The sequence below is a fragment of the Neolamprologus multifasciatus genome, chromosome 13 (genome assembly GCF_963576455.1).
Source record: "Neolamprologus multifasciatus chromosome 13, fNeoMul1.2, whole genome shotgun sequence".
NCBI classification, from domain to species: Eukaryota; Metazoa; Chordata; class Actinopteri; order Cichliformes; family Cichlidae; genus Neolamprologus; species Neolamprologus multifasciatus.
The window spans coordinates 17,832,092-17,857,783 of NC_140451.1; the positions used below are offsets into that span (position 1 = coordinate 17,832,092).

Here is a 25,692-nt window from a genome sequence, read left to right on the forward strand (position 1 = left end):
ATCAGGATGAGACCCCTGACTTACTGCTGATTACATTGCTGTCTTGCTGCCTTGGGATATTTTGTGCATGGAAGTCAAAGCACTGTACATGTGTATGCCTTGGAGTGTGTGTTTGTGTGCATGTGAGTGTGTCCTCTTAAAGATAAGGTGATATACAGCATGCCCAGGGAGAACTGTTGACTTGATGTCAGCCACAATGCACCTGTCTCATACATCACAGTGAGCCAGAGTCTGCAGTCTTTATTGTTCCATCACTTCTCCTCTCCTCTGTGTTATGGAACAACTGCCTCCCACTCAGTGCCTGTTTTTCCCCTCAACATCATAATGTGTATTTAACGGCATGGGTTATATTTAAGTCAGTGCACACCTGCGAAATGTAACCATTTAAATAAGTAATACAAATATATTTAAAATGATTAAAAGTTTAGAGAAGTAACTGTGTAGCCATTAAGTAGCGGGATGGGTTAAATGGACAGCGTGCAGGTTTCCATTTTAATGAAGTCTGTTTAGACTCTGCGTCCTTGACTTTGTATATCTAGGCATGTACCTTTGGGCTGTTTTTAAGTTGAGCTTTCAGAGGGATTTGGAGGGAGAACAAGCACAACGTAAAGGTAGCTACTCTGCTCACCTTCCCTCTGGCTTAGTCCTCTCATCTCCTTTTGCGATACTTTCCATGTGTGATGGCAACTGTAAATGCTTAAAGTAATGACTGGGAGATCTCACTCTCGATTTCAGTCACTCTAGAGAATAGACGAGGGTGTATACAAGTTCCTTAGAGAAATCCAGAGGAAACGAGGAGGTGATTTATGCAGGGGTTCATTTTGGTCAGCATTCATCAAATCTACTCTCCTCTGGCTCATGCCTTTTTTTTCTATTCTCAGTCTTCCGAAAATGTTATCGTCTTTGCATGGAGTCAATTAGACCTCTTGAAGCTTGCTGTTTTTGTGTTGATTGAAATAGCTCCTGAATGTGTATCTTTGTGACAGTCCTCTGATCTGGTATCAGCTGCCTGTGGTTAGGTGCGGTGGATCTGTCATCACAGTGGCTCAATAACACTGACCTCAGACCAGCGCTTCCAGGAAAAGCTGTCATCCGATCTTCCGGATCAGTTTTCCACTTTCTAGGTAGCCAGCCATCCACAAAGAGGCATCTTTAACTAGTTTAGCAAGACCACACAGTGTGTGTGCGCGCACAGGCTCATGTGTGTGTGATAAAGGGAGAGTGAGACAGGCCAACCGGATTGACTTTGTTGTTTTTCTAAATGGCTGTCTCCTTCCCTTTTACTCCCACCCTGGCTCTGTATAAAACATTAGTTCAATCTAGTAAAATGATTTCCAGGCTATTCTGAGAGATGGAGATGATTATTTCTGGCTTGGAGCGAGCCCGCTGGCTAATGCACAGATAGGTAATAGGAGTGATAATGGACCTGTTGAGAGGTGGTTCTACCTCACCCTCCTGGCTTTTCCTCTGTTCTTCTCACATTGTTCTCCTATTGTCCAGCAGGTAGACAGCATGATGGATGGAGACAGGGCTTGGCTGTGCCCCTGTGCAAAGCATCGCTATCGTACACCCCGCTGTCTGTTGATAGTGCCTGTAAGCGTTTGTCATGATCGATGCTGCTCAGCCCTGCTCCATCATTCAGCCTGACTGCCAATGAAAGGCTTGGACACACTCAGAAACTCAAGCAGACATAATGGTAGGGGGAAATTAGGGTGAATCTAGAGCCCTGACAAAGTATAGATTTTCTCCCTCGTTCTTGCTATAGAAACCCTTTAGCTTGCTTCATGGGTGGCAGCAGAGCACGCAGCCACATGTGTGCGGTCATATGGGACTTTTAAGCCTGCAAATACACACAGACATCATGAATCATTTACAGTGAAAGAAGAGATGTGGATAACAGTTAAACTAGCTCTGTCTTGAGTCTCAGTGTGTGTGTGTCAGCCATCATGTGGACTTGATAAGTTCCACTGACATTGTGTTTTCTCTTGGTGGTTGTTGAGTTTTCCAGTCTGGGAGCGCTGTGTGTTTCTCATTGGTTGGTGAGCTGCAGATGATTAGAGCGGAGTCCATCCATGAAATCCCCTTTAGGTCCCATCGAAAAGAGACAGTTTGAGGAAGTGTGTGTATGCGTGTGTGTTGTGAGAGTGAGGGGAAGGAGAGAGACAGAGCGTGTTAGGCTAGCTCTATTTTTCAGCATCAGAATAAATCATAAACTCTCCCCAGATGCGTCCACAATGGCCTCCCTTTCCCCTCTTTCAGCATGTGCAGAAGTGCAAGACTTTAGAGAGTTAAAGTTATAAACAAGAAGCCTGCTATGACAGTCCAACTGGCCTGCTGGAAATGAGATAATGCTGCTCAATGACATATTTCCTGCAGTCCATATAAATAAATAGAGAAAGTGACACTGTGGAGGAAAGGGGGAAGTGATACGTAGCTGAAATCAATTATTTTCCCTGCCTGTTTGTACTAGTTTGAGTTGACATTAGCTTTCAAAGTAAAACAAAGACAACAAAGACAAACAGATGCCACTGGAATGTGCTGCATTCAGTATTAGTCCAGTATTTGTTTTTCATTGTGATTCTTTGTATGGCCTATATTTAGTCCAAGAAGAGAGAGAAAGAGTAGGGAAGCAAGACTTTCTCTCTTGGGTTTTTGTGTAAGAGTATTCCTAAAGCAGCCTCGTTATTCTTCTCTTTGTAAAAGAAGCAATTTTTCCGTCCCTGCTTACCAGTCCTCCTCCCACTAAGCTCTCTCCTCCTTTCTCCACCACAAAGGGATGAGAGAGGCACCTTACACACCGAGCATGCTAGTGTACCACATCTGTGCGCGTGTGCATGATAATTTGTGTGAGCATGAATGAAAGATTTTAAGACGTTAAGACGGTGCTTTGACCTGCAGATGATAATGGTAATCATGATGATGATGATAGTGGTGGTGTCTGGCTCGCTCGTCCAGATTGCACTTACTCCTTTGCGGAGGCACGAAACACTGAGGTCAGACAGCAGGGAGAAAGTGAAGGGAGGCACGGCTAAGAGGCATGTTTATCATTTATTTTAGCCAGAAGGGAAGCAAGACGTGAAGGTGTGGAGAGAGCAGGATTGGGGGAGGGCGTGAGGGTGAGAAGGAAGGCAGAGACAGTCTTGGCCGCACACAGGAACACTCAGTCACTCTCAGTCACTCTCTCCGGGCCACACAAATTCACATGTTCATGCCTGTGTTTTTGGCGAGGGTCCAAAGGCCCTGCAGACTCGATCTATGTGCTTTCTCACCTCATTGTCTTTATGTTATCCCCCCACGCACACACACCTTCACTCATTTTTGTTCTCTTTCAGCTCAACCAAAGACATGTCTACACATACAGTACACAAAGCGTGTCAGCACATTAAAGTTTTTGTTTATGTCTTCAACACACAAGGCATGTTTTGTTAAGCTCAAAAATAGACTCATGACTCTTCAGACTTACCTTTCTTATATTTTGCTTTATTTTTGTGTATTGTGGCCTCTGAGTGCTGATAATTGTCAAAATATAACACCTTTCAAACTTCAAGGTTCTTTTTCTTTTAATTAAACTTTTTTTTTTAATTAAACTTTTTAAAATCATAGTCACCTTTTGTGGCTTGCCTGCCACCTCCTTGTGTTGTTCCTGGGATTTTACCAGGTTAAGTCCCTGGTCCAAAAAAAGAGTATCGACATTAAAGTCACCTTCAAAATTTCCTTAAGTTCTACTTTTTTCTCATCTCAGTTTGAATCCCAGGCCTTCACTTTAATTGCTAATAAACATTTAGGTAATTATGCCCCTGACAGAAGAATAAATAATATGTAGACATAAACAGTTTGTGTATGTTTAGCTTAGTTTCTCTATCTGAAAGCATTGCTCTCTATTTGCAGTTGTATCTTGACTCATTTGTTGGTACATTTCCACGTGCAATGACTTCTTTTTGAAGCCCCACAGTTTGTTTATGTGGCTGTTTATATGTGTGTCTACTTGTGGGTTTTTACCATGCAGGGAGGAAGAAAGTAGTTAGCATTTAGTGGCAGCACACTGCCATTCTTTTAACAGCTCTCACACACCTCATTAACTCTCTTAATGAGTAAGTAATCAGACACATTCCCCCTCTGTCTTTCTGTCTTTTTCTCCCTCTTTAAATGGTAGAATAAAATTAAGAGCATTTGGCAAGGGTAAACATTTTCTTATCATGTAATCTAGTCAAGCTCTTGAGAAAACAAACACCCGGCCTAAAATAAATGCACTTACACAGGGACCATAGAGGGAAGTCTTTTAGAGAGATACTCTATTTATAATCGCCATAAAATTAAATTAGTAATAAATGGATCAGGAGCTTCTTTTCATTGACTGCGATATTTTTAAAATAGGTTGAAATGTTTTCGTAGCTTGACTGTATAACTCTTTGAAAAAGAACAATGCAGGAAGAGGTGGACTGAAGAGAGAGTGATGAAATAAGGGCGAAAGGCTGTGAAGCAGCGACAGGAAATCTTCATCCCTTTCTGCATTACTGAATTGCTGGCCTGTGAAAAAAAGATTTCTATCCAGTGCATTTATGTGATTTTCTTTACCTGTGAAATTTAAAAGAGCTATCACCCAAACAAATCTCATTTCTTGATGGGAAGTGGTCTACATTTACCCACACTTTCATACATGTGACAGCGTTTCGAAAATAGCTGGTTTTCCCCAAGTTATGCAGCAGTGAAAAGCAAACAAACAAATAAGATGATTTATTTCCTTGCATATTTTTGAGAATATCTCTTTCAAAAACAACCTGAGTTGTTTAAGAAAAAGTATACAGAAAAGTAAAGTGTTAATAGTGACCAGCAGCTGTAGAAGGCATCAATGAAGTCAACAGAGTGCACACATCTTCTTAAAAGGCAGTTGAAATGTCTCCTAAGGAAAAGCTTTAAAACTAACATATCATAAATAGGATTTATCCTCCTATGCATCAAAACTTTTGACAGCCAAATGCGGAGGCACAAAGTCGGAAACTAAGAAATCTTTCGGTGTATGACAGAGGCAGTTATTTGTTTTCACATGTAAGCTCATGTGCAAATATTTCTATGTGCATAAAGGTCATTACGAGATATAAATTACGCCCACACCAAATATCCTGAAGCTTTGCAGGTGTCAGCCACAAAAAGTGTATAAAAGCTGGACTGCCTTAAAAGTGAAGCCAATGCAGATGTGCCTTAAACTTGCTTTCTTCCTCATGATCATAAGAGGGCAACTTCAGGGATTTCCGAAAGAGGCCCAAATTAATAGAGGTTTATGAGGTATAACACTACTTTGCAGTTGATTTAGTGCAACACTCTGTTGGTGAGTTATTGGTTCAAAAAGCTACCTTTAATACAGCATAATGTTCATTTGGATAATTATGGTCCCCTACAGGGCGGTGCCTCCGTAGTGTAGTGGTTAACGCACTGGCTTAGCAAACAAAAGGTTTCTGCTTCCATTCCAGACAGAGACACTAATTCTCTTTTGGGATGTATCAGCAAGAGCATCCAGTGTAAAACTCTGCCAAATCAAACATGACAAGGGATCAGCTCAAAGAAGCTTTCATGATCCCATATAGAGCAAAATAGATGAAATAAATCCAACTACCTTGTGATTATCAAGTTGCTACCATGTGAACATGTAGCTTCCTTGAGTTTTAGTCAAAAAAATTAAATGCAAAAGCTGAAGTGCCTGAAACTTTATACTTTGTTTTTAATTAAGTGACTGCTTCAGCCTCCCTAGATATTCATTTTGCCACAAACAATGATTAAAGAAAAAGGGTCACAGCGTGTCTTTACGTTGGCGTTTTGATCCGTATATTAACATGAAACCATAGTAGGTATGTGTATCATGAAGGTGTGTACAGTGTTAGTGTAGTGTACTGAGATAGAGATCAGAGGTTAATGATGTGAATCAGACAGGAACCAGACATTACCTTCAGCGTGGAGCTAATCTTCAGACCAGGCGCCTCAAGCTATGTCTGATAACATTGCTAATTATTTCAGATATAGACTCTGCGGGGATTCTTGTAAACCAGCATATCAGTAGCTAAGTTTATTGTCAGAGCAATTTACACTGATTAAACAATAAGATTGTTTGAGGTCCTGAATAAGTGAAACCTTAAAAAGCTTGACCGCAGTATATTAGAGACTGTAGTTCATACAGCGAAGACACACCTGAAAACATGTGTGTTACCGCATCATTACGGCAACAATGGGAATGAACTGTGAGCAACGTCACCCAGAAAGAGCCAGGGGTACATTAATGAACTAACTGCCCACTTGCATGGTATGTAGTGCATTAAGGTAAATGTATACCAGGTCTTGGCTCTTTTGAACACTCACTCTTGTTCACTCAAGCGTTGGATCACACACCTATGATGAAAAAAAGGCATGCTGTGTGCAGGAAATAAGGAAAGAAAAAGTTGTAGGTCTAACATTATTGCAGCAATCTGTAAAATGCATGGAGGCCTGGGCTTGGAGTAGAGGCTGAGGGACTGCCTCGGGATATTCTTCAACGCATTGTAATGAGTGTATGGAAGGAGTCTGGGCAGTGGCGACTGCTGCAAAGCTCTGGTGGTTTCTTCTACCCCGAACAGAGCTCTGCGAGTGTCATGAAGCCCGGAGGTTATAACCGCTTCTCCTTCGTCTCCTGACTTTATCTGCTCCTGCAATCCACTATCTGACTCTGAGGTTAGATAAGTCTGATGCAGTACACAGATTCACATTTTAAAACATATGCGCTGGCCAGACACTCAAATCCAAGATGATTTCATGAAGAAACAAGGCACAAAGAAGATGGAAGTGGTTCCTCTTTAGTCTTTTGTAATTCCTGACTTTGCCAAGATGAGTTCTGAACTATCTTTGGGCTGCTGCACAAGTGATGCACTGTTGTGGTATTTGGTAAAAGGCTTTAACATTAGATTTACTGTCACTTGATTTTGTGTCAAACACCATGGTGACCATTATCTCTATTTGTGGTGACTGTTGTCATATAATCATGTCTGTTTTTGAATGGATCAGTGCTTCCCTGAAATCAGCTCGACTGAAATCAACTAATCAGAGATGTCAAAATTCTCAGCAGCAACACAGTTGGAGCCAAGCTTAGAAAATACCAGTGAGGGGCAACCACAGACTATGTAAAATACAGTATGGTCTCCCACAGAAATGTCCTTTTTGCCATTTTAGGAATGTGTAAATGCAGAAATGTCGAGTTGCTAAATTTAATATTGTTCTGGCTCCTGTAGGAGTTTAACCCGTCGATAAATCCTTATAGAATACAGAAGACTTCAGACTCCAAACCATGACCACTGTGATTATTGTGTTAGATGTGACAAAGGGAGAGAAAGAAACATGCAAAGGGACAAAAGCAGTATAAGTAAATGAGATTTTCTGGCACTATAGATAGCATCATTTATAGTTGTCATGGTTTTTTTTGAGGGGGGGTGCACATTGTCCCAGAATAGACTTATATTTTTAAAGTGACCTCCCACGACCTCAGCACCAAATCCAGTCAAACAGCACCATAATTGGTAGTCTATAGATCACTCTAACCAATTGTGTTTTAGCATGCTAGCAGGATTGACGAGTTCACCCTAGAGCTATCATTTTACTACTTACAAAAATGGCATTGTCCTCATATCATCAGAGCTTTCCATCCTTTTCTCATGCCTGTCCCCATATTTATGTCTTTCTTCCTCTCCCAGCACCTACTGCCTCCGGCATTTAATGCCGCCTGAGCACAGCAATTTGTTGAAATTTCCCATTGGAGCCTGGGAGTGAACACACACATACAACCACCACACAGAGAAAAGATATCCTCATATGTCTAGGGGCAAGAAGTCATTAACCAAATGTATGCAGAAGATCACAAAAGAGACATCTTTTGTGTGTTGGTGGTTTTCTTTTGTTATAGAAAGGTGAAGAGAAGGTGACGGGACTAATTAGTAATTAGAGTTCAGGTACAGGTGGACCTCCTTTGATAAGCGGCACCAATTCAGCCCGGGTGCCAGACTGACTCAGCTTTCATTTCTTCACTCATGCTGTTTTGCCAAGGGAACAACAAAGGAGCTGGAGGGAGCACAACCGTTCTGGCTCTCATGCTTGCTAGTTAGGAGACACGAAGCCGGTTTGGTGTTTGGGATATGATCCTGCAAAATATGGCAGACTGACAAAATAGCTAGATTATTGTTGTGTAATTGCCTAAATTGCCTGCTAACTGTGATGCCCTATATCTCAATGAAAGCAGATGTTATGCAGATCTTCCGAGAGAATGTAACTCAGAAACCTCACAGGATAAAATTAGAATGTGCCACTAGATGGAATATTTATGTTCTGTCTGAACGCGAGCCAGCGACGTGTGTGTTTCATTTGCACTCTGTACGTGCTCGTCAGGTTTTTGTGTGTTCAGAATAGCAGCCATATAAAGGGCTGCTTATTTGTTCCTTTATCCGCTAAATAAAAGTGCCCCTAACACGGTCATTCCCATGCAACATCATTGTAATGCCGTCTGTAAATGGAACAAGACTGTAAACACGGGGCAAGACCCTACAAGTCAGAGTAGACTGCCACAATTCAATCTGACCTCAATATTTTATGACATGGAATCAAACACACAAATTCCATTTTAATTGTGGTGTATTTGCAGTGGCCTGCATAGTACTCTTTTAATTTTTGCTGTACCGTAAAGAAACAACCACCCATTCATTAGATGGATTGAGCAACACAACCGCTGTAATGCGTTTTACTCCCCTCTTTTGTATCCTGCCGAAACAATGTCTGTGCGATATTCATTCCCGGGAACATTCTGGAAAGCATCACCCAGTGGGAACACTATGTGAGACTGTGTGTCTTGGGAACTCATTTTAGCATTACCCCATGGGGGTTTTAGCGTGGATATTTGTTGTGTGCATCAGAGGATTGCATGCTGCGGTGCGCATGAACATTAACTAAGCAGGAGTCATCAAAGTCTGATTCTGGTGTTGTGCCTTAGCCCTTCTGTGGGTGACCATAAGTGCTCTGTTTACATCTGTCCGGGCTGTGGGAGCCTTCCTTGCATGAGGCAGGAGCCTCTCTGGTATCAGCCAAGAGTTTCCCTGAGTAGAGTATGTACAGAAGATGGTTACATGCTTTCTGAGTCAGGTTAGCTCACAATTTAAACAATAGGCAAAATACTGTGCCAATTAAAATAGGTCTTGTGCTTCAAATACTGCTCTTCTCACTGTTCGGGTCGATTATCACACACACACACACACACACACACACACACACACACACACACACACACACACCCCAAATATTATATGGGAAAATAATGCTCTTTGTGCTACTGCGGGAACACCACCAACATCTCATTGGTCGCTGCCCAGCTGTCTGTGAACTGGTGCCTCACACCAGTGCATGGTCAGGGCACAGTGAACAAATTATAGCCTGAGTGAACATTGAATAATACAGCCAACAACAAAAAAAATAACATCTTCATTATGAATGAGTTGGTCATGCAGTATCACACCTAAGGGTGTTGACAGAAGGAAAAAAAATGCCCATAGCGTTCCTGTTCTGCACCATTGAGTGTGTTAAAAGAAAGAGCGACACTGAATAGAGTTTGATTCCTGCTGCTAACAAAGCATGCTTACACACTAGAAGTGAAAGGTTCACAGAGGAAATTGCTGGAACATGTTAACATTGCTTCTGAAATTAAGTGATATTGGACACACATCCTCTCAAACTAAAAAAGACCAAACCAAAGCGATAATCGAGGATGGATTGTCTCTAACCGATGCCTTCTTATTGTCTCCGCAGAGATCTGAGCGAGAACTACATCCAGTCCATTCCCAGAAAAGCTTTCAGGGGAGCTACAGACATCAAAAACCTGTGAGTACCTCACTCTTTCCAGGGTAAATGTGCTCTGCCTGCAATGAACAGTTATCTTCATTATTAAATAAGGATTGGTCTATAGAAGCTTAAAAAAAGTTATGAGGTTATGATGACTGCAACCACAAAGTCTAGCAACATCTGAAAGTAACCACATTTACAAACTGAAAAATACATGGAAACAGTTAAGTGATTAAAAGTCACTTAAGGAAGTATAAAAATAACTGGTTAATTAGTTATTAACATGATTCTAACATTGCAGTTATGGCAAGTCAATGAAGAGTCAAGCAAGATTATACAGAATAAATTATTATATTACAAGCTACTGTAAATGAACATTTTGTAATATTTATCCAGTCGGGTTAATGGCCTTTGGTAACCGTAAAACATTATGTACATGTCGGTATGTGTAATTTCAGCAGACTGTGCATCACACTGATTAAGTAGACTAACTACCTCACACACGCTCACACACACACAGAGCTCCCCAAAGGCGTCTTGTAGCAACACTGATTTGCATCTTCGCACGGACACATACTGTAGATTTATGAGGTGTATCGATGCAGATAAACAATTAGTGAAGTGCTACTCTTGGGGTTACAAGAGCTGAGATGACTAAACCAGTATTGATTTACCACAATCCATCAGTGTTCTGCTCACTGTACCCATGATTACAAATAGCCTATAGGGAGGCGGAAAGATTGTTTACTGTATGTGCCTTGTGTAACAAAGGCTCTCTCTTGTGTGTGATCTGCAGCCAGCTGGATAAAAACCACATCAGCTGCATAGAGGACGGAGCCTTCAGAGCTCTGAGAGGCTTGGAAGTGCTGTAAGTATCTGAAGTGATGCTATTCATCCGACCCAGCCCTCTATTGTTCCATTAAAGCACTTAGTTAAATTAAGACATTGTTTTGGCCTCGCTAATAAGCATAACTAACAAAGCACAGGCCTGGCTTATACCAAAATACCCCCCTGTGGGCCTCACGAGGGGGGCCAGCATCATGGAGACCAAGCTCCATTAAGTCACAGTTGACAGCAGTGTTCCCTTCGATCACATTAACACCCCCCACCCGCCCACCACTTCACCTCCATCTACACATCACCCACTCCTGGGCAGGCCATCTGACATTTGGGGGTTCCTACCATTTTACAAAAAAAAAAGAAAAAAAAAAAGAATCCTATTCAAGTTAGCACTCAATCCTCCATGCATTGGTGACCATGCTTAGCAGTTTTTGAACATTCAATTAATCATCCCTTGTCTAAAGTGTCCAAGCGGTTTCTGTTAGAGCTCTCCACCTGAAACAATTTAGACTTACAATTCAGGCAGGGGGACGAGGGCACTTTGACAGGCTTGCTATTTTGATAGTAAAAGGCTGTTTTGCATGTGTGTTTGTGTATGAAGGGTTTGAAAAAAGTGACAGCTGCTGTCATGACATGGAGGAAATAGTCGTAGGCTTGTCACAGTGGTACAAGCAGGGATAGGGGGTTGTTTTGATAGGGTCTGTATTTATAGGTTCGTGGGGGGAGGAGGACAGCTTGCGTTGAAAGGGGGTAGCAGGTTGAAATATTGCAAAGGGTTATTAGGCTGATTGAAATGACCCAATTCTCTTTCTGCAGATGATGCCCAGAGTTTGATGAAAGTGTTGTGATCAGGACTGTGAGCTTGCCTGTGCATATTTGCATGCATGAATGTCTGCATCTGCGAGGAATAAGGTGCTAGACTCCTGATAGGCCACGAGAAGAAAGAGAGACAGGGCGATAGTTTCAAAGAGACGGAACAGAAGAGAACTGATTCCAAAAAGTTTACTGATGCTAAAATCTTGTTTTCTTTTTCACAGAACGCTGAACAACAACAACATCAGCAGCATCCCCGTCTCTAGCTTCAACCACATGCCCAAACTACGGACTTTGTAAGTCTCACAAATCCCACCACTTTTCTACTGATCCGGAGATATTTCCCATAAAAATAAAACAATATTCCACACACAAACAGGCAAAGTAGAGAAAGGGCTGAGTCCTGTGTGATTTCAATGGGAGTAGACAGGTTCTGTCATTCCAGTCAATGTTGGGTGGCAGCCATAACCACAGAGTACCACAGAAGGGTCTGTAGCAATGCCAGGGGCCATTATTCCCTCCATCTAAAGACAACAACTGGCCCAGATAGACACAAATAGCCCCACAAGTCTATTGTGTATTGTGCATTGTATGTGATTACTAAATCTGAAATTATGCACAAATTAAAACAATTATGCCTGCTGAAACTCTGGACCGTGACTCCACTGCTCTTGCGGTGACATTTTAGGCTCCCAGTGGGGTAGTATTATATGGCTTTTCTGTTTGTGTGCACACCATGTGTCTGCACACATGGGTTTGCGAGTTAACACACATGCTCCAGAGGTCCACCTCACCACGGCAAGAGTTATTCTGGACAGGCACAGCACTGCAGGAATGCAGTGTTTGGAGTAGGTTTAGAAAAGACCTCTTTAGTGTTCCTCTTTTTTAGTAAGTGTCATTTATAATCATCCGTGCAGCGTATCATTTGTGTTTTGCCACAGGGATTGGATGTAATGAGTTGTAGGAAAGAATAGACACGTTTTATGCTATTTATGTCTTCAGCTTGTGGTATTTTAGACAGAAAAGGAAAACTTCTTCAATCAATCAACTTTTCTTTTTTTTCCCTCTCATTTAACAGCCGTCTCCACTCGAACAATCTGAACTGTGACTGTCACCTGGCGTGGTTGGCCCAGTGGCTCAGGCAGAGGCCTACAATTGGCTTATTCACACAATGCACTGCCCCTCCTGAGCTCAGAGGACTTAATGTGGCAGAAGTACAGAAGCATGAATTCAGCTGCTCAGGTAGGATACACTTACAATAAACTTTTGACCACCATCAATGCATTTTCTAAAAGTTTTTTTTGTACAAAAGGCAGCAAACAAAATGGTTCTTTATGACAACGTCTCCCTGTGGAGTAAATCTTTTATGCTCCCCTGGTCACACTGACACAAAAACACAGGAAGTATCCTGTGTTTTTGTTTCAGTGTGTATTCACCTGGCAGCCACATGATAACCTGGCAACTCCATGCTCTCTTCTGGCCTTTGCATGAGTGCCCACCTCTTGACGAGCTGGCGCTGTTGCAAGGAAAATGCCCAGCACACAGCTGGAGCGATGGCTGCCCCCATTGACAGTACTTTTACTTCAGTACTCTCAATTTGTCATTATTTATAGCTTCTCACCTTCTAGCACAAGGATAATCGTGGCTTTGAAATCACTATTTCTTTTGCGGTGTGTGCGCATCTGTGAGCGTGCACGTGTGTGTGGGAGACAGAGAGAGCATGTGCATGTGGGTGTGTCATGCCGTGCATTGGGGTTATCATATCCGGACAATGGAAAAACAGCATGAGAACCTCCACTCCCCACAAGGCCATCTCACTTGCAACGCCAGCTGCGAGGGGTGTTTGTGTCTACGTTTGTGTGTGTGTGTGTGTACCTCTCTCTGTCTCTCTCTCTCTCCATGGGTTGTGATTTTTACGCAGCCATACGGCGTGACAGCACAGATCATTAACTATTCATCGCCCAGGGAAAGAGACTCAAAGCGTGGGAGTGTAACGATTCCAGATACGAAAGGGGAGCAGGGGGTGTCAGGGAAATTTGGTTTCTGATAGGATACTGATACAGAAAGTTGAGGTCTCGAATGATGGAGAGCTGTAGTTCATGTAGCATACATATAAGCTGCTGTTGTGTAAAAATACCTAAAAAAGTTAGGAGTGTTGTAGACAGACAAACATTGATTTTTTTTTTTTTTTTTTTTGAGAGTGTCAATAGCTGATCGTTTTTGTGCCTGCTAACACCAGCAGGAAATCTACCGCTACTATGTGTTTGTGTGTGTAAGTACACAGTGATGCACACACACAAACACATACTCCCAGTTTCTTCTTGAGAGGATGAGTGACCAGAAGTTGAACTCCCAGTGAAGGACTCATTAGGGACTGGCTTGCTGGCACACACATACTCCTGTTTTTTTTTTGTTTTTTTGTTTTTTTGGGGGGGGGGTTAGTATTTTTGATGTTCAGCACTGTGTGGTTGTGCGTGTATTTAGTGTGAGCTGTGACCAGGCCAGGCCACCTGCGTGGGATTTGGGGCGGGGTGGCGCTGTGTTGGAAGAAAAGAAGATGGAGAAGCGAGGCGTGTTGCTGTTATGAGAGGCAGGAGAAGGAAAACGGGGTACAGTGTGTTATTCATCGATTCGAAATATGATGAAATTCTGCAGCACCCTGTGTTATGACTCACTTTCTTTCAGTCCCAGTTTTAGGCTGGAAAGCACCACTGTATTGTAAATTTTTGCCTGTAATGAGCAGAGTAACACATTTACTGCTTCGCTTTGAGGAAAAATATTTTTCCAGGCAGTGATTTATCATCAGTCCCCTTTAAAAATGGGGTCATTCTTTAACAGTTTAAAAAAACATTGCTATGTGCTGTATACGATACTTAATGATTTAAAAAATGGAAAAGCGGCTTTAAAAAGTACTAAATCCAGGTGAAAATTGGGTTTTAAACAACATTTGCAGAATAAACACTCCTTCTTTAACTTTCTAAATGCTTGAAGGGACTGCTGTGCAAAACCAGTCACTCATTTGCGTTATCTCACAAATTTCTGCAGTGAGATGCATTTTCTGTTCTCCAAACAATTTTGTTTCTTTCAAAAAGGTTTTTAGGTTTGAAATCTGGCTGAAAATCTTTTTTCCCCTTAGCTGTAGCCAATTACACAAGCGTCAGTTTCTGCTTTAGGATACAGTTACTCCCGTTTGTCTTAATGGGCTTTTTCTGTGTGTTGTTTTATTCAAACCAAACATTACGCATAACTCCCATGATCGTTTGCAGCAGATCAAACCAAAGTTAAAAGGTTCTTGTGCCAACATCATGCTCTATATGACAGAAAATGGATGACTAATTCGACCACATAACTGCTCTCACAATATAATACAAAAGTAAAAATATTGTATTTGAGATGAATAATTAATAATAAATTGCTTCAGGGTTGAATACAATACAGCTCTTGTAGTGTGAAACAGGAATTACCCTATAAAAAAACTGCACAGGAGACAAATGGGAAGAGGCCAGCGATGGAGGGGAGTTAAATATCAAGACTTGTGAGCACATGGACAGAAGCTAATGGCTTGCAGTGATAAAGAGGCTGAAAATGAGGATGTTAAAAGGGAGTCTGAAAGCACAGGTGGAGCAGGGGAAAACTGCTGGAAGAAGGAAAGCAAATTTAAGAAGGGCAATGGGAAGGTAACTGGGTAGCAGAGAAGGCGAATTGGAGAGATAATGGGGGATAGGCAGGAAAAAAAAAACAGGGGAGGAGCAAACATCAAACAGCTTCACCTCAAGTGTACCTGTCACAGAGCTGTCATTGTTAAGGGCGCTCCAGCTGTGCTCTGCACTCCCCCTGATCCCAGGCCTGTCAGATATGCCATGTTGGATCAGAAGGAAGTTTTTCTCTGCCCTACACCTGATCCCAGATCTGTCAAACCTCTGCCGTCCTCTGATCACAGTGCCTCATATCACATGTGCTGAGGGACTGTACCAGTGTCGCACTCCCGATGATAATCGCTGACTTGATTCCCAGATGTGTCAAAGCATTCCGTCCCATCAGGTAATTGATTATGATTGACCAGATGTATGAAGTCTGACCTTAAACATGTCTTATTAGCTAAATGGTCCAAACGCTCGCGCCAGTAATTTTATGGTAAACCATAATGATTCTGGAGTTATGCTTTCTCTGTCACCGACTTTCACCATCACTCACTCTGTCTTCCTCTCGCTGAATGTCTACTCCCACTTGGCTCTCTCGCCAACATTTTTCCACACAAGCTGAGCGATAGATAGGAACGCGATCAAATATTCATGGTTTGAAACTTGGATTAGTAATGCTGTGTAAATGAGGCCATTTAAAAGTCTGTTTTATTCATTTTATCTGGGTTAGACTTGCGTACACACATCTTGTACGCACACACCAAACACGCTGTACTGGCAGCGCAAGCGCCTGCTTTTCACCACACTGTTGACAGTGCCATAGCTATTTGAACAGGTATCTAGAGACAGTATGACGGGTTGTGTGCTCTGTATGCAAATTAAAAAGTTGAAGCTTTTTAGAAGTGGAGAGGTGGGGGGTTGTAAAGCTGAATGTGCAGAATGGCATCAGTTCTTCCCAGAGAACGCAGACTCAGGAGGAATATTTGCGAAGAGATCAATGGATGTTATTGGGAGACCTTCAATTGCCACTCCAGCTCATTCAAGCGCTTTCTCTCCCCTACATCTACTTCGGCACTGCTTTGATATATAACCTAGTTTCTTACCCACTGATTCTAAAAGCTATGTAAGTCTTTTTCTTTTATTTGTTTTATTCATCCCTAGGAATGCGTGTTCATTTGCAATTCAGTTTATAAAACACAAAGGCTTGATGACTTGAGCAACCGCATAAGAGTTTGAGCCTCAATTAGGAGCATGAGGGGCTTTATATCACCACAGAAAGATCTCCAGCAATTACATCCATTACATCTTGTTATCCTGAAACCAACAAATTCACCTGTGCTCACACACCTGTAGCAGCTCCACATTCCTCTCTTTTATGCATATCCTTCCCTCTGATTGTCTCTTCAGGACACCAGGAGTCTTCAAGCCCGCAGCCTTGCAGCACTGGTGGAGGCTCTTGTCCTGCCATGTGTACCTGCAGTAACAACATCGTGGACTGTAGAGGAAAAGGTCTGACTGCCATCCCAGCAAACCTGCCTGAGAGCATGGCTGAAATGTGAGCGCACTACTTCTTTCTTTATCAAACATGTGACAAAAAAAAGCTTTTACAAAAGAAAAAAAAGTCTTCAAATAAAATTCAATTCAATTCAATTCAATTTTATTTATATAGCGCCAAATCACAACAAAAGTCGCCTCAAGGCGCTTCATAGATACAGAGAAAAACCCAACAATCATATGACCCCCTATGAGCAAGCACTTTGGCGACAGTGGGAAGGAAAAACTCCCTTTTAACAGGAAGAAACCTCCGGCAGAACCAGGGTCAGGGAGGGGCAGCCATCTGCTGGGACCGGTTGGGGTGAGAGAAGGAAGACATGATAAAAGACATGCTGTGGAAGAGAGACAGAGGTTAATAACAGATATGATTCAATGCAGAGAGGTCTGTTAATACATAGTGAGCGAGAAAGGTGACTGGAAAGGAAAAACTCAATGCATCATGGGAATCCCCCGGCAGCCTACATCTATTGCAGCATAACTAAGGGAGGATTCAGGGTCACCTGGTCCAGCCCTAACTATATGCTTTAGCAAAAAGGAAAGTTTTAAGCCTAATCTTAAAAGTAGAGATAGTGTCTGTCTCCCGAATCCAAACTGGAAGCTGGTTCCACAGAAGAGGGGCCTGAAAACTGAAGGCTCTCCCTCCCATTCTACTTTTAAATACTCTAGGAACAACAAGTAGGCCTGCAGAGCGGGAGCAAAGTGCTCTAATAGGGTGATATGGTACTACAAGATCATTAAGATAAGATGGGGCCTGATTATTTAAGACCTTGTATGTGAGGAGCAGGATTTTGAATTCAATTCTGGATTTAACAGGAAGCCAATGAAGGGAAGCCAAAATAGGAGAAATATGCTCTCTCTTTCTAGTCCCTGTCAGTACTCTTGCTGCAGCATTTTGGATTAGCTGAAGGCTTTTCAGCGAGTTTTTTGGACATCCTGATAATAATGAATTGCAGTAGTCCAGCCTGGAAGTAATAAATGCATGAACTAGTTTTTCAGCGTCACTCTGAGACAGGATATTTCTAATTTTAGAGATGTTGTGCAAATGGAAGAACGCAGTCTTACATATTTGTTTAATATGTGCGTTGAAGGACATATCCTGGTCAAAAATGACTCCAAGGTTCCTCACAGTGTTACTGGAGGCCAAGGTAATGCCATCCAGAGTAAGAATCTGGTTAGATACCATATTTCTAAGCTTTTCAGCGCCGAGTACAATGACCTCAGTTTTATCTGAATTAAGAAGCAGAAAGTTAGCGGCCATCCAGGTCTTTATGTCTTTAAGACATTCCTGCAGTTTAACTAATTGGTGTGTGTTATCTGGCTTCATGGACAGATAGAGCTGGGTGTCATCTGCATAGCAGTGAAAATGTATGCTATGTCTTCTAATGATGCTGCCTAGGGGAAGCATGTATAATGTAAACAGAACTGGTCCTAGCACTGAACCCTGTGGAACTCCATAATTAACCTCAGTGTGTGAAGAGGACTCTCCATTTACATGCACAAATTGGAGTCTATTAGATAGATATGATACAAACCACTGCAGTGCAGTACCTGTAATACCTACAGCATGTTCTAATCGCTCTAATAGGATATTATGGTCAACAGTATCGAATGCTGCACTAAGGTCAAGAAGGACAAGCACAGAGATGAGTCCACTGTCAGAGGCCATAAGAAGATCATTTGTAACCTTCACTAAAGCTGTTTCTGTGCTGTGATGAACTCTGAAACCTGACTGAAACTTTTCAAATAAACCATTCCTCTGCAGATGATCTGTTAGCTGTTTGACAACTACTCTTTCAAGGATTTTTGATATGAAAGGAAGGTTGGAGATTGGCCTATGATTAGCTAAGACTGCTGGGTCTAGAGATGACTTTTTGAGTAAAGGTTTAACTGCAGCCACCTTGAAGGCCTGTGGTACATAGCCGATTATTAGAGATAAGTTGATAATATTTAAGATCGAAGAATTAATCAATGGCAGGACTTCTTTGAGCAGTTTTGTAGGAATGGGGTCTAAAAGACACGTTGATGGTTTGGAGGAAGTAATTATTGAAGTTAACTCAGAAAGATCAATTGGAGAAAAAGAGTCTAACTTAACATCAATGGTACTAAGAGTAGCTGTAGATAATATTACATCTGTGGGATGATTATTGGTAATTTTTTCTCTAATGATAAAAATTTTATTCGTGAAGAAGTTCATGAAGTCATTACTAGTTAACGTTAAAGGGATGGTTGGCTCAAAAGAGCTCTGACTTTTTGTCAGCCTGGCTACAGTGCTGAAGAGAAACCTGGGGTTGTTCTTATTTTCTTCAATCAGTGACGAGTAGTAAGCTTTTCTGGCTTTGCGGAGGGCTTTCTTATAAAGCAACAAACTATTTCTCCAGGCTAAATGATGATCCTCTAAATTTGTGACACGCCATTTCCTCTCCAGATTACGAGTCATCTGCTTTAGGGTACGTGTTTGAGAATTATACCACAGAGTCAGGTACTTCTGGTTAGAGACCTTAGTTTTCACTGGAGCTACAGTATCCAGAGTCGTACGTAGTGAGGAGGTGAAATTATTAACAAGATAATCGACCTCTGTTGGGGTAGCGTTCAGATAGCTGCTCTGCTCTGTGTTGGTACAGGGCATTGACGATGATAACAGTGGGTGGATTATATTCTTAAACTTAGTTACAGCGCTTTCAGAAAAACATCTACTTTGATAAAGTCTACTCTCCACTGCTGTGTAATTAATTATTGTAAATGTAAATGTTATCAGGAAATGATCAGACAGGAGAGGGTTTTCAGGAAACACTGTTAAATGTTCAGTTTTTATGCCATATGTTAAAACAAGCTCTAGAGTGTGATTAAAGTGGTGGGTGGGTTCTTTTACATTTTGAGAGAAACCAATTGAGTCTAATAACAGATTAAATACCATGTTGAGGCTGTCATTTTTAGCATCTACATGGATGTTAAAATCACCCACAATAATTATTTTATCTGAGCTCAGAACTAAATTAGATATAAAGTCTGAGAAATCAGACAGAAACTCTGTGTAAGGCCCAGGTGTACGATAGATGATAACAAGTAAGACTGGTTTCTGAGTTTCACAGCTGGGGTGGACAATGTTAAGCATCAGGCTTTCAAATGAATTAAAAGTCTGTCTTGGTCTTTCATTAATTAATAGACTGGTGTAAAAAATTGCTGCGACACCGCCCCCTCGACCTGTGCTTCGAGATTTCTGGTAGTTAGAATGACTCGGGGGTGTTGATTCATTTAAACTAACATAATCATCCTGCTGCAACCAGGTTTCTGTAAGGCAGAGTAAATCAATTTGTTGATCAATTATTAAGTCATGTACTAACAGAGACTTGGAGGAGAGAGACCTAATATTTAATAATCCACATTTCACTGTTTTACTCTTTGGTTCAGATGTGGATACTGTATTGTTCTTTCTTTGTAATTGTTTATGTTTAAGTTGTTTGTTGCTGGTTTTTAGTTTGTTTTTTGTCTTTTTGGAAGCTGACACAGTCTCTATGGAGATGGGTTTTTGGGGGGGTAGCAGGAGGAGAGAAGCTGCAGAGAGGCGTGTAAGACTGCAACTCTGCTTCCTGGTCCCAACTCTGGATAGTCATATTTTGAGGGGTTTAATAAATTTGTCCATATTTCTAGAAATGAGAGCTGCTCCATCCAAAGTGGGATGGATGCCGTCTCTCCTAACAAGACCAGGTTTCCTCCAGAAGGTTTGCCAATTATCTATGAAGCCCACATCGTTTCTGGGACACCACTCAGACAGCCAGCAATTTAAGGAGAACATGCGGCTAAACATGTCACTCCTGGTCTGATTGGGGAGGGGACCAGAGAAAACTACAGAGTCCGACATTGTTTTGGCAAAGTTGCACACCGATTCAATATTGATTTTAGTGACCTCCGATTGGCGTAACCGGGTGTCATTACTGCCGACGTGAATTATGATTTTACTGAATTTACATTTACCCTTAGCCAGCAGTTTTAAATTTCCTTCAATGTCGCCTGCTCTGGCCCCTGGAAGACAATTGACTATGGTTGCCGGTGTCTCTAGCTTCACATGTCTGAGAACAGAATCACCAATTACCAGAGTTTGACCCCCAGCGGGTGTGTCGCCGAGTGGGGAAAAATGGTTAGACACATGAACGGGTTGGTGGTGTACCTGGGGCTTCTGTTTAGGACTATGCTTCCTCCTCACCGTCACCCAGCCGCCCTCTTTCCCCAGCTGCTTGGGATCTGCCGGGGAACAGCTAGCAGGGCCTACGCTATCTTTGGCTGCACCAGCTACAGGGGCCTGGCTAGCTAAGGGTGAATGAAGGGTGCAAAGCCGAGTCTCCAGATCAGTAATCCTGGCCTCCAGAGCTGCAAATATGCTACATTTGTTACAGATATCATTACTGCTAAAGGAGGCCGAGGAGTAACTAAACATCTGACACAATGAGCAAGAAAGTGCAGGAGGGACAGGTGAAGTAGCCATGGTGCTAACGAGTCGGCTACGAGCTAAGCTAAGCTAGCGAAACAGTACAGAGACAGTGAGTGAATACTTTGGCTATAAATTAGGTAGTGAGTACACAGAAAGTGTGCTTCGGATGAAGCACGTGAAGATTATACTCTGAAAAAATAATGTATTTAAAAGTTGTTAATTAAACTGCTAAGCAAATAAGCTACTCAGAAACACCACTGTGTTTGAGCAGGAACAGGAAGTGATACTCTACCACAGAGCGAGCGAACACCAAGTGAAATAAAAACCATCTGTGTCTGAAAAATAATAAGTGCAAAATCTGATACCGCCTGAAAACTTTAGAAATATACATTTTTCATGACTGCTGCACTGCAGCTATCACAAATGTCCATAATTCTTCGCAGAGTGTTTTCATGGACGAGTGACTGACATGGAAAAGATTCATTATAAACTCCTCAAAAATTCTTAACATTCTTAATTTAATTCTCTTTGCATCAGTCAACATTTTCTTTAATTGTAGGGGTTTCACAAGGCCGGGGGAGATATGAGCATGCTTGTTTTATGTACGCATGCTGTTCTGGGTTAGTTTTTTCAGCATGAATCACCTGGCAGGGCATTTATCATTTTACTGTGCACTGAGAACGACACATACAGTCTTACGGTCGACTGTAGATTGAAACTGCATGCTCTTATCAGCTCAGATGGCTGTGAACCACATGCGAGTGCTTTACTAACATCCCTCCCTCAGTTTATCAGCCCTCCAACATCTGTCTGAGTATTAACTGTTTATGGCCCAGGAATGCATGGCTAGACTTTTCAAACGAGTCTTTTTTAATTCTCTTTATCAGGCTTTCATGCCACTCGCATGAAATGGCACTGCAACATTGTGATTTATGCATGGTGAGAAAAAAGGAGGATGAAGGGAGCAAGCCAGCGGTCGCATTGCATGTTCTTCCAAGGAGCATGTGTGTCGTTAGGAGGACACAGCAAGTTTCTAGGTCTCCTCCTCCCCATGGGGTCTGTTTATAAATACCCAGCTACCATGGAAGTCACAGATCCCATGTTCCCCAACAACCCTGACCCATTTCTAGTGCAGTGGCGTTCTGAATTTCCTAATTTGGACATGCTGGTCCACACTTCTTCTTCTTGTCTAATTAAATGACCACCCAAGAAATACAGAGACATTTCTAAAAGCTAGGCTTCAGGCATCTTGCATTTTTACTTTTGGGATATAATTAATTCAGCCTGATCTTTAGTCCTGGTCTACAAACTGTAAAACATGGAAAAATTGAGATGCAGTTTTGCAATGTTTTATGGTTTGTAGACCTCCTCAGCATGCCCTCCAGTTGTAATGTTCCACAAGTGGGATATCATACACACTGATATGATCTATGAGACTAATAACCAGTGAGCTGCACTAATGGGTGACCAGGGAAGCTTCTGAAGGATAGCTCTATCATGCACATGTTTTATAGAGACTGGAGTCTATCTGGATAGCAGATGGGTTAGGCCATGTTAAAACCTTCCCTGCCCTTCACATCTAATTGGTGCTTTACTGTGTTCTGCTAATAAACTCTACTATGCTCTGACTCATCTTTTACAAGACCACAAAGGTAAATCACTCTGTTATATTTGTCTGTGAAGGTTCTCAGTCATCCAGGTCATCGTAGTCAAAGGAGCTTGCAAAGAAAAGCGTCTGGACTTCTTTAAGTTACTTGAAGACGTTTCACCTCTTAGAACTGAAGAAGCTTCTCGGATGAGAGGTGAAACGTCTTCAAGTAACTTAAAGAAGTCCAGACGCTTTTCTTTGCAAGCTCCTTTGACTCTGTTATATTGTGCCTATTCTGTCCTGCCCATCGGGGCCTTACCTTACAGGTTTAATTCTCACAATTTTCTTTCCTGTACCCGTGTCTCCTCCTCTCTTCATTTTTTTTATCACTACATTTCACTCTGTCCCCCCTTCCTCTCTCCCCCCATTGCCGGATTTCAAGGAAACAAATCAACGCCGAATAACTAAAAAGGAGGGGGTTGAGGCGGTGGTCCGTTCTGTAACTTGGTGCAGCAGGTTTGATCTGTGCTTGAAGTTCATTATAAAATCAGTTGCAATTACAGCAAGGGCGGCTGCTAGATATCAAGGCTAGCCTAATACCTTGTTAATGAGGCCCTCTGTAACTCACGAACATACACGCATGCTGCTCTCATTATGTACAAATCGGAGGATTGCGAACCTCTCTGCCCTGTTTTACCCTAATGAATGCCAGTGTTGTGTTTATGGCTGCCGAGGATGTGAGCTGGTTTCTGGTCCTCTGTCTTGTGAAACCAGGCCCAGTTAGCCTGAACGCTACCACAACAGATTATTATGCGCCATAGTCCCCGTCTGCAATGAGTGAATGCTGCCATAAAATTCTCCCCCCTGCCTTTCATCCACACCGCTATGGCTCTGCCATCTACTTCTTACTCACGCACTCACTGGGTGAATACCCAAAGGCATAATGTGTTTCCCCTTAATGAAAACCATGCCCAGGCCCTAATGAAAAGGATGAAGAACATTGATTAGACTGATACAAACAAGAGAACGCACACAAACTCAGACACACATACAAATGTTGAGCCTGATAAATTGGATGCGAACCATTGATCGTCTGTCCACTGGCAACTCTGAGAGATTCTATCTTATTTTTTTCCTGTCTGCCAATTGGACGGAGTAGCTCCTGTGTTGATTGCAGGGATTAAGTCGCTTCCACATATTGATCTGGAAGGAGTGACAATGTGAGAGCTTAAAAGTTGTCAGGCAGGCAGTGTGTGTATATCCTTGTCTGGCTCAGAGAAACACACCGGGATACCACAGCATGTAGGCATGCTTATACACAGCAGACGTATACATACACATACAAACATCATGTAGAGTGCCAGACTGGTTTGGACCAGTCGGACAGACTGGTTGATGAGAGAAGGCGCTAAAGCCACTTGGCCCACCACTCTCCCGCATGGTGAGGGCAGAGGAACCACAGTGCTGTCACTCCTCTCTAAATCCACAGACTCCCTGGGACATTCAGACAAAAACAGACAGAGAGAGCATGTCCACCACAGGAATCTGTGGTCTGGAATCACTGCTATCCTGAGAATGTCAGTTGGATTTCTGTATCTCTCCTTAAAGGCCACTCCTTTTGAAGGGGAAAGATTCTTGATTACCCAAAAAAATAATAAAAAAATGTGGAAACCCCAAACTGTTAACTGTTGTGGCTAATGTCCCAACAAAACATTTACCCCCCATGGATAGAAATAAACATAGCAATGCAGAAGGCCTAAGAGGCATGTAGTAAATCTGAAATGCCTCTAACGGAGTAATTAAATCCTGTGGAAATGGTTGCACGCCAAGAAGTCACATACTTAAGAAGGTGATGGTTAAATCTATCAACAGCCATCCTTTGGCCAAAGAGTTTTGCAGATTTTAAAATATTTCTCATTTCCCTGCGGTGACAAATAGCATCTTAATGATTTTTAGATTCTGCCGTAACTGCCCGCCCACCGCAGGCCCATGCCTCATGGTCTGCAGCCAGTCCCTCTGCTGGGAGGCAGAATGGTAGACCAACCAGACAGGCTTGCAGCTGGCTCCCTCTGGGCCCTGCTAAGCCTTGGTAAGGACAGTTTTAAAAGCTGTGAACTGACCTGCAGATAAACAGCCCTCTGCCAGTTACACAAGGGAATTGGTCTGGGACTTAGCTGGGTCCTAAGTAGCAGTTTGAAACGCACATATGCATACCCGCTCTAATGGGATGTCTATTTCCCTGGGCACATCTGAGACTGATTAGAGTCTGTTACTGCTCTGTACTACATGCCCAAGTGTATGTTTGTCTGTGTATTAATTTCATTCTTTGACAGTTGTTTTATGGTAAGATTTTTTTTCCGAGCGCTTTCCTTGTCAACTTTACTTCAGCAGCTCTTAGGCTCAGAGGAAAAAGTAAACTCAAAGAAGCAATATTTCACCCTGCTGCAAAGGTTTCAGTAGACACTTTGCAGACACCCTGAGGATAACAGCGAATTTAACAAGAACAAGTGAGATCATTATTGATCTCAGGATCACATATGAGAACATAAGTGCTGGAAACTGTAAATGCTATCTCACAAAGAAATATGACTTTTAGTTTTTTTTTAAAAAGGCCTTAACACTCTCACACAAACCAAGACCGAGCATTTTCCCCTCCAGTCCTATTCCTCAGCACTTTAGCATTCACACTGTTTATTGGTTCTGAGGATGTTATGACTCCAACATGCCTGGACCTATTACAGCTGGGGAATAGATCTCCACTAATATAATCAGGCCAATCACTAAGGGTCGGAGGTGATTACTCAACTCTGTTAACATGGAGAACTCTATTGTTTGTTTAAATAACACTATATCTTCTTCTCCTCTCCTCTCCACTTCTCTCCTCTCAGACGTCTGGAGCAGAATGGGATTAAGTCTGTTCCACCCGGAGCCTTCTCTCCCTACAAGAAACTGCGTAGGATGTAAGTACATCAGTACACTCACCCTCAGGGCTA

At 42.2% G+C, this 25,692-nt stretch overlaps 1 protein-coding gene across 4 annotated transcripts in view; it reads left to right on the top strand.

The window, feature by feature from the left end:
* The window catches only part of slit1a (slit homolog 1a (Drosophila)), an 88,058-nt gene that overhangs the window by 37,666 nt on the left and 24,700 nt on the right, over positions 1–25,692 (top strand). For all 4 annotated transcript variants that reach the window (XM_085182454.1, XM_085182456.1, XM_085182455.1 and 1 more), the window contains exons 5-10: positions 9,805–9,876; positions 10,634–10,705; positions 11,715–11,786; positions 12,569–12,732; positions 16,539–16,686; positions 25,588–25,659. In XM_085182454.1, the coding sequence (XP_085038580.1) occupies positions 9,805–9,876; positions 10,634–10,705; positions 11,715–11,786; positions 12,569–12,732; positions 16,539–16,686; positions 25,588–25,659 (600 nt within the window). The remainder of the gene's footprint in view (positions 1–9,804; positions 9,877–10,633; positions 10,706–11,714; positions 11,787–12,568; positions 12,733–16,538; positions 16,687–25,587; positions 25,660–25,692) is intronic.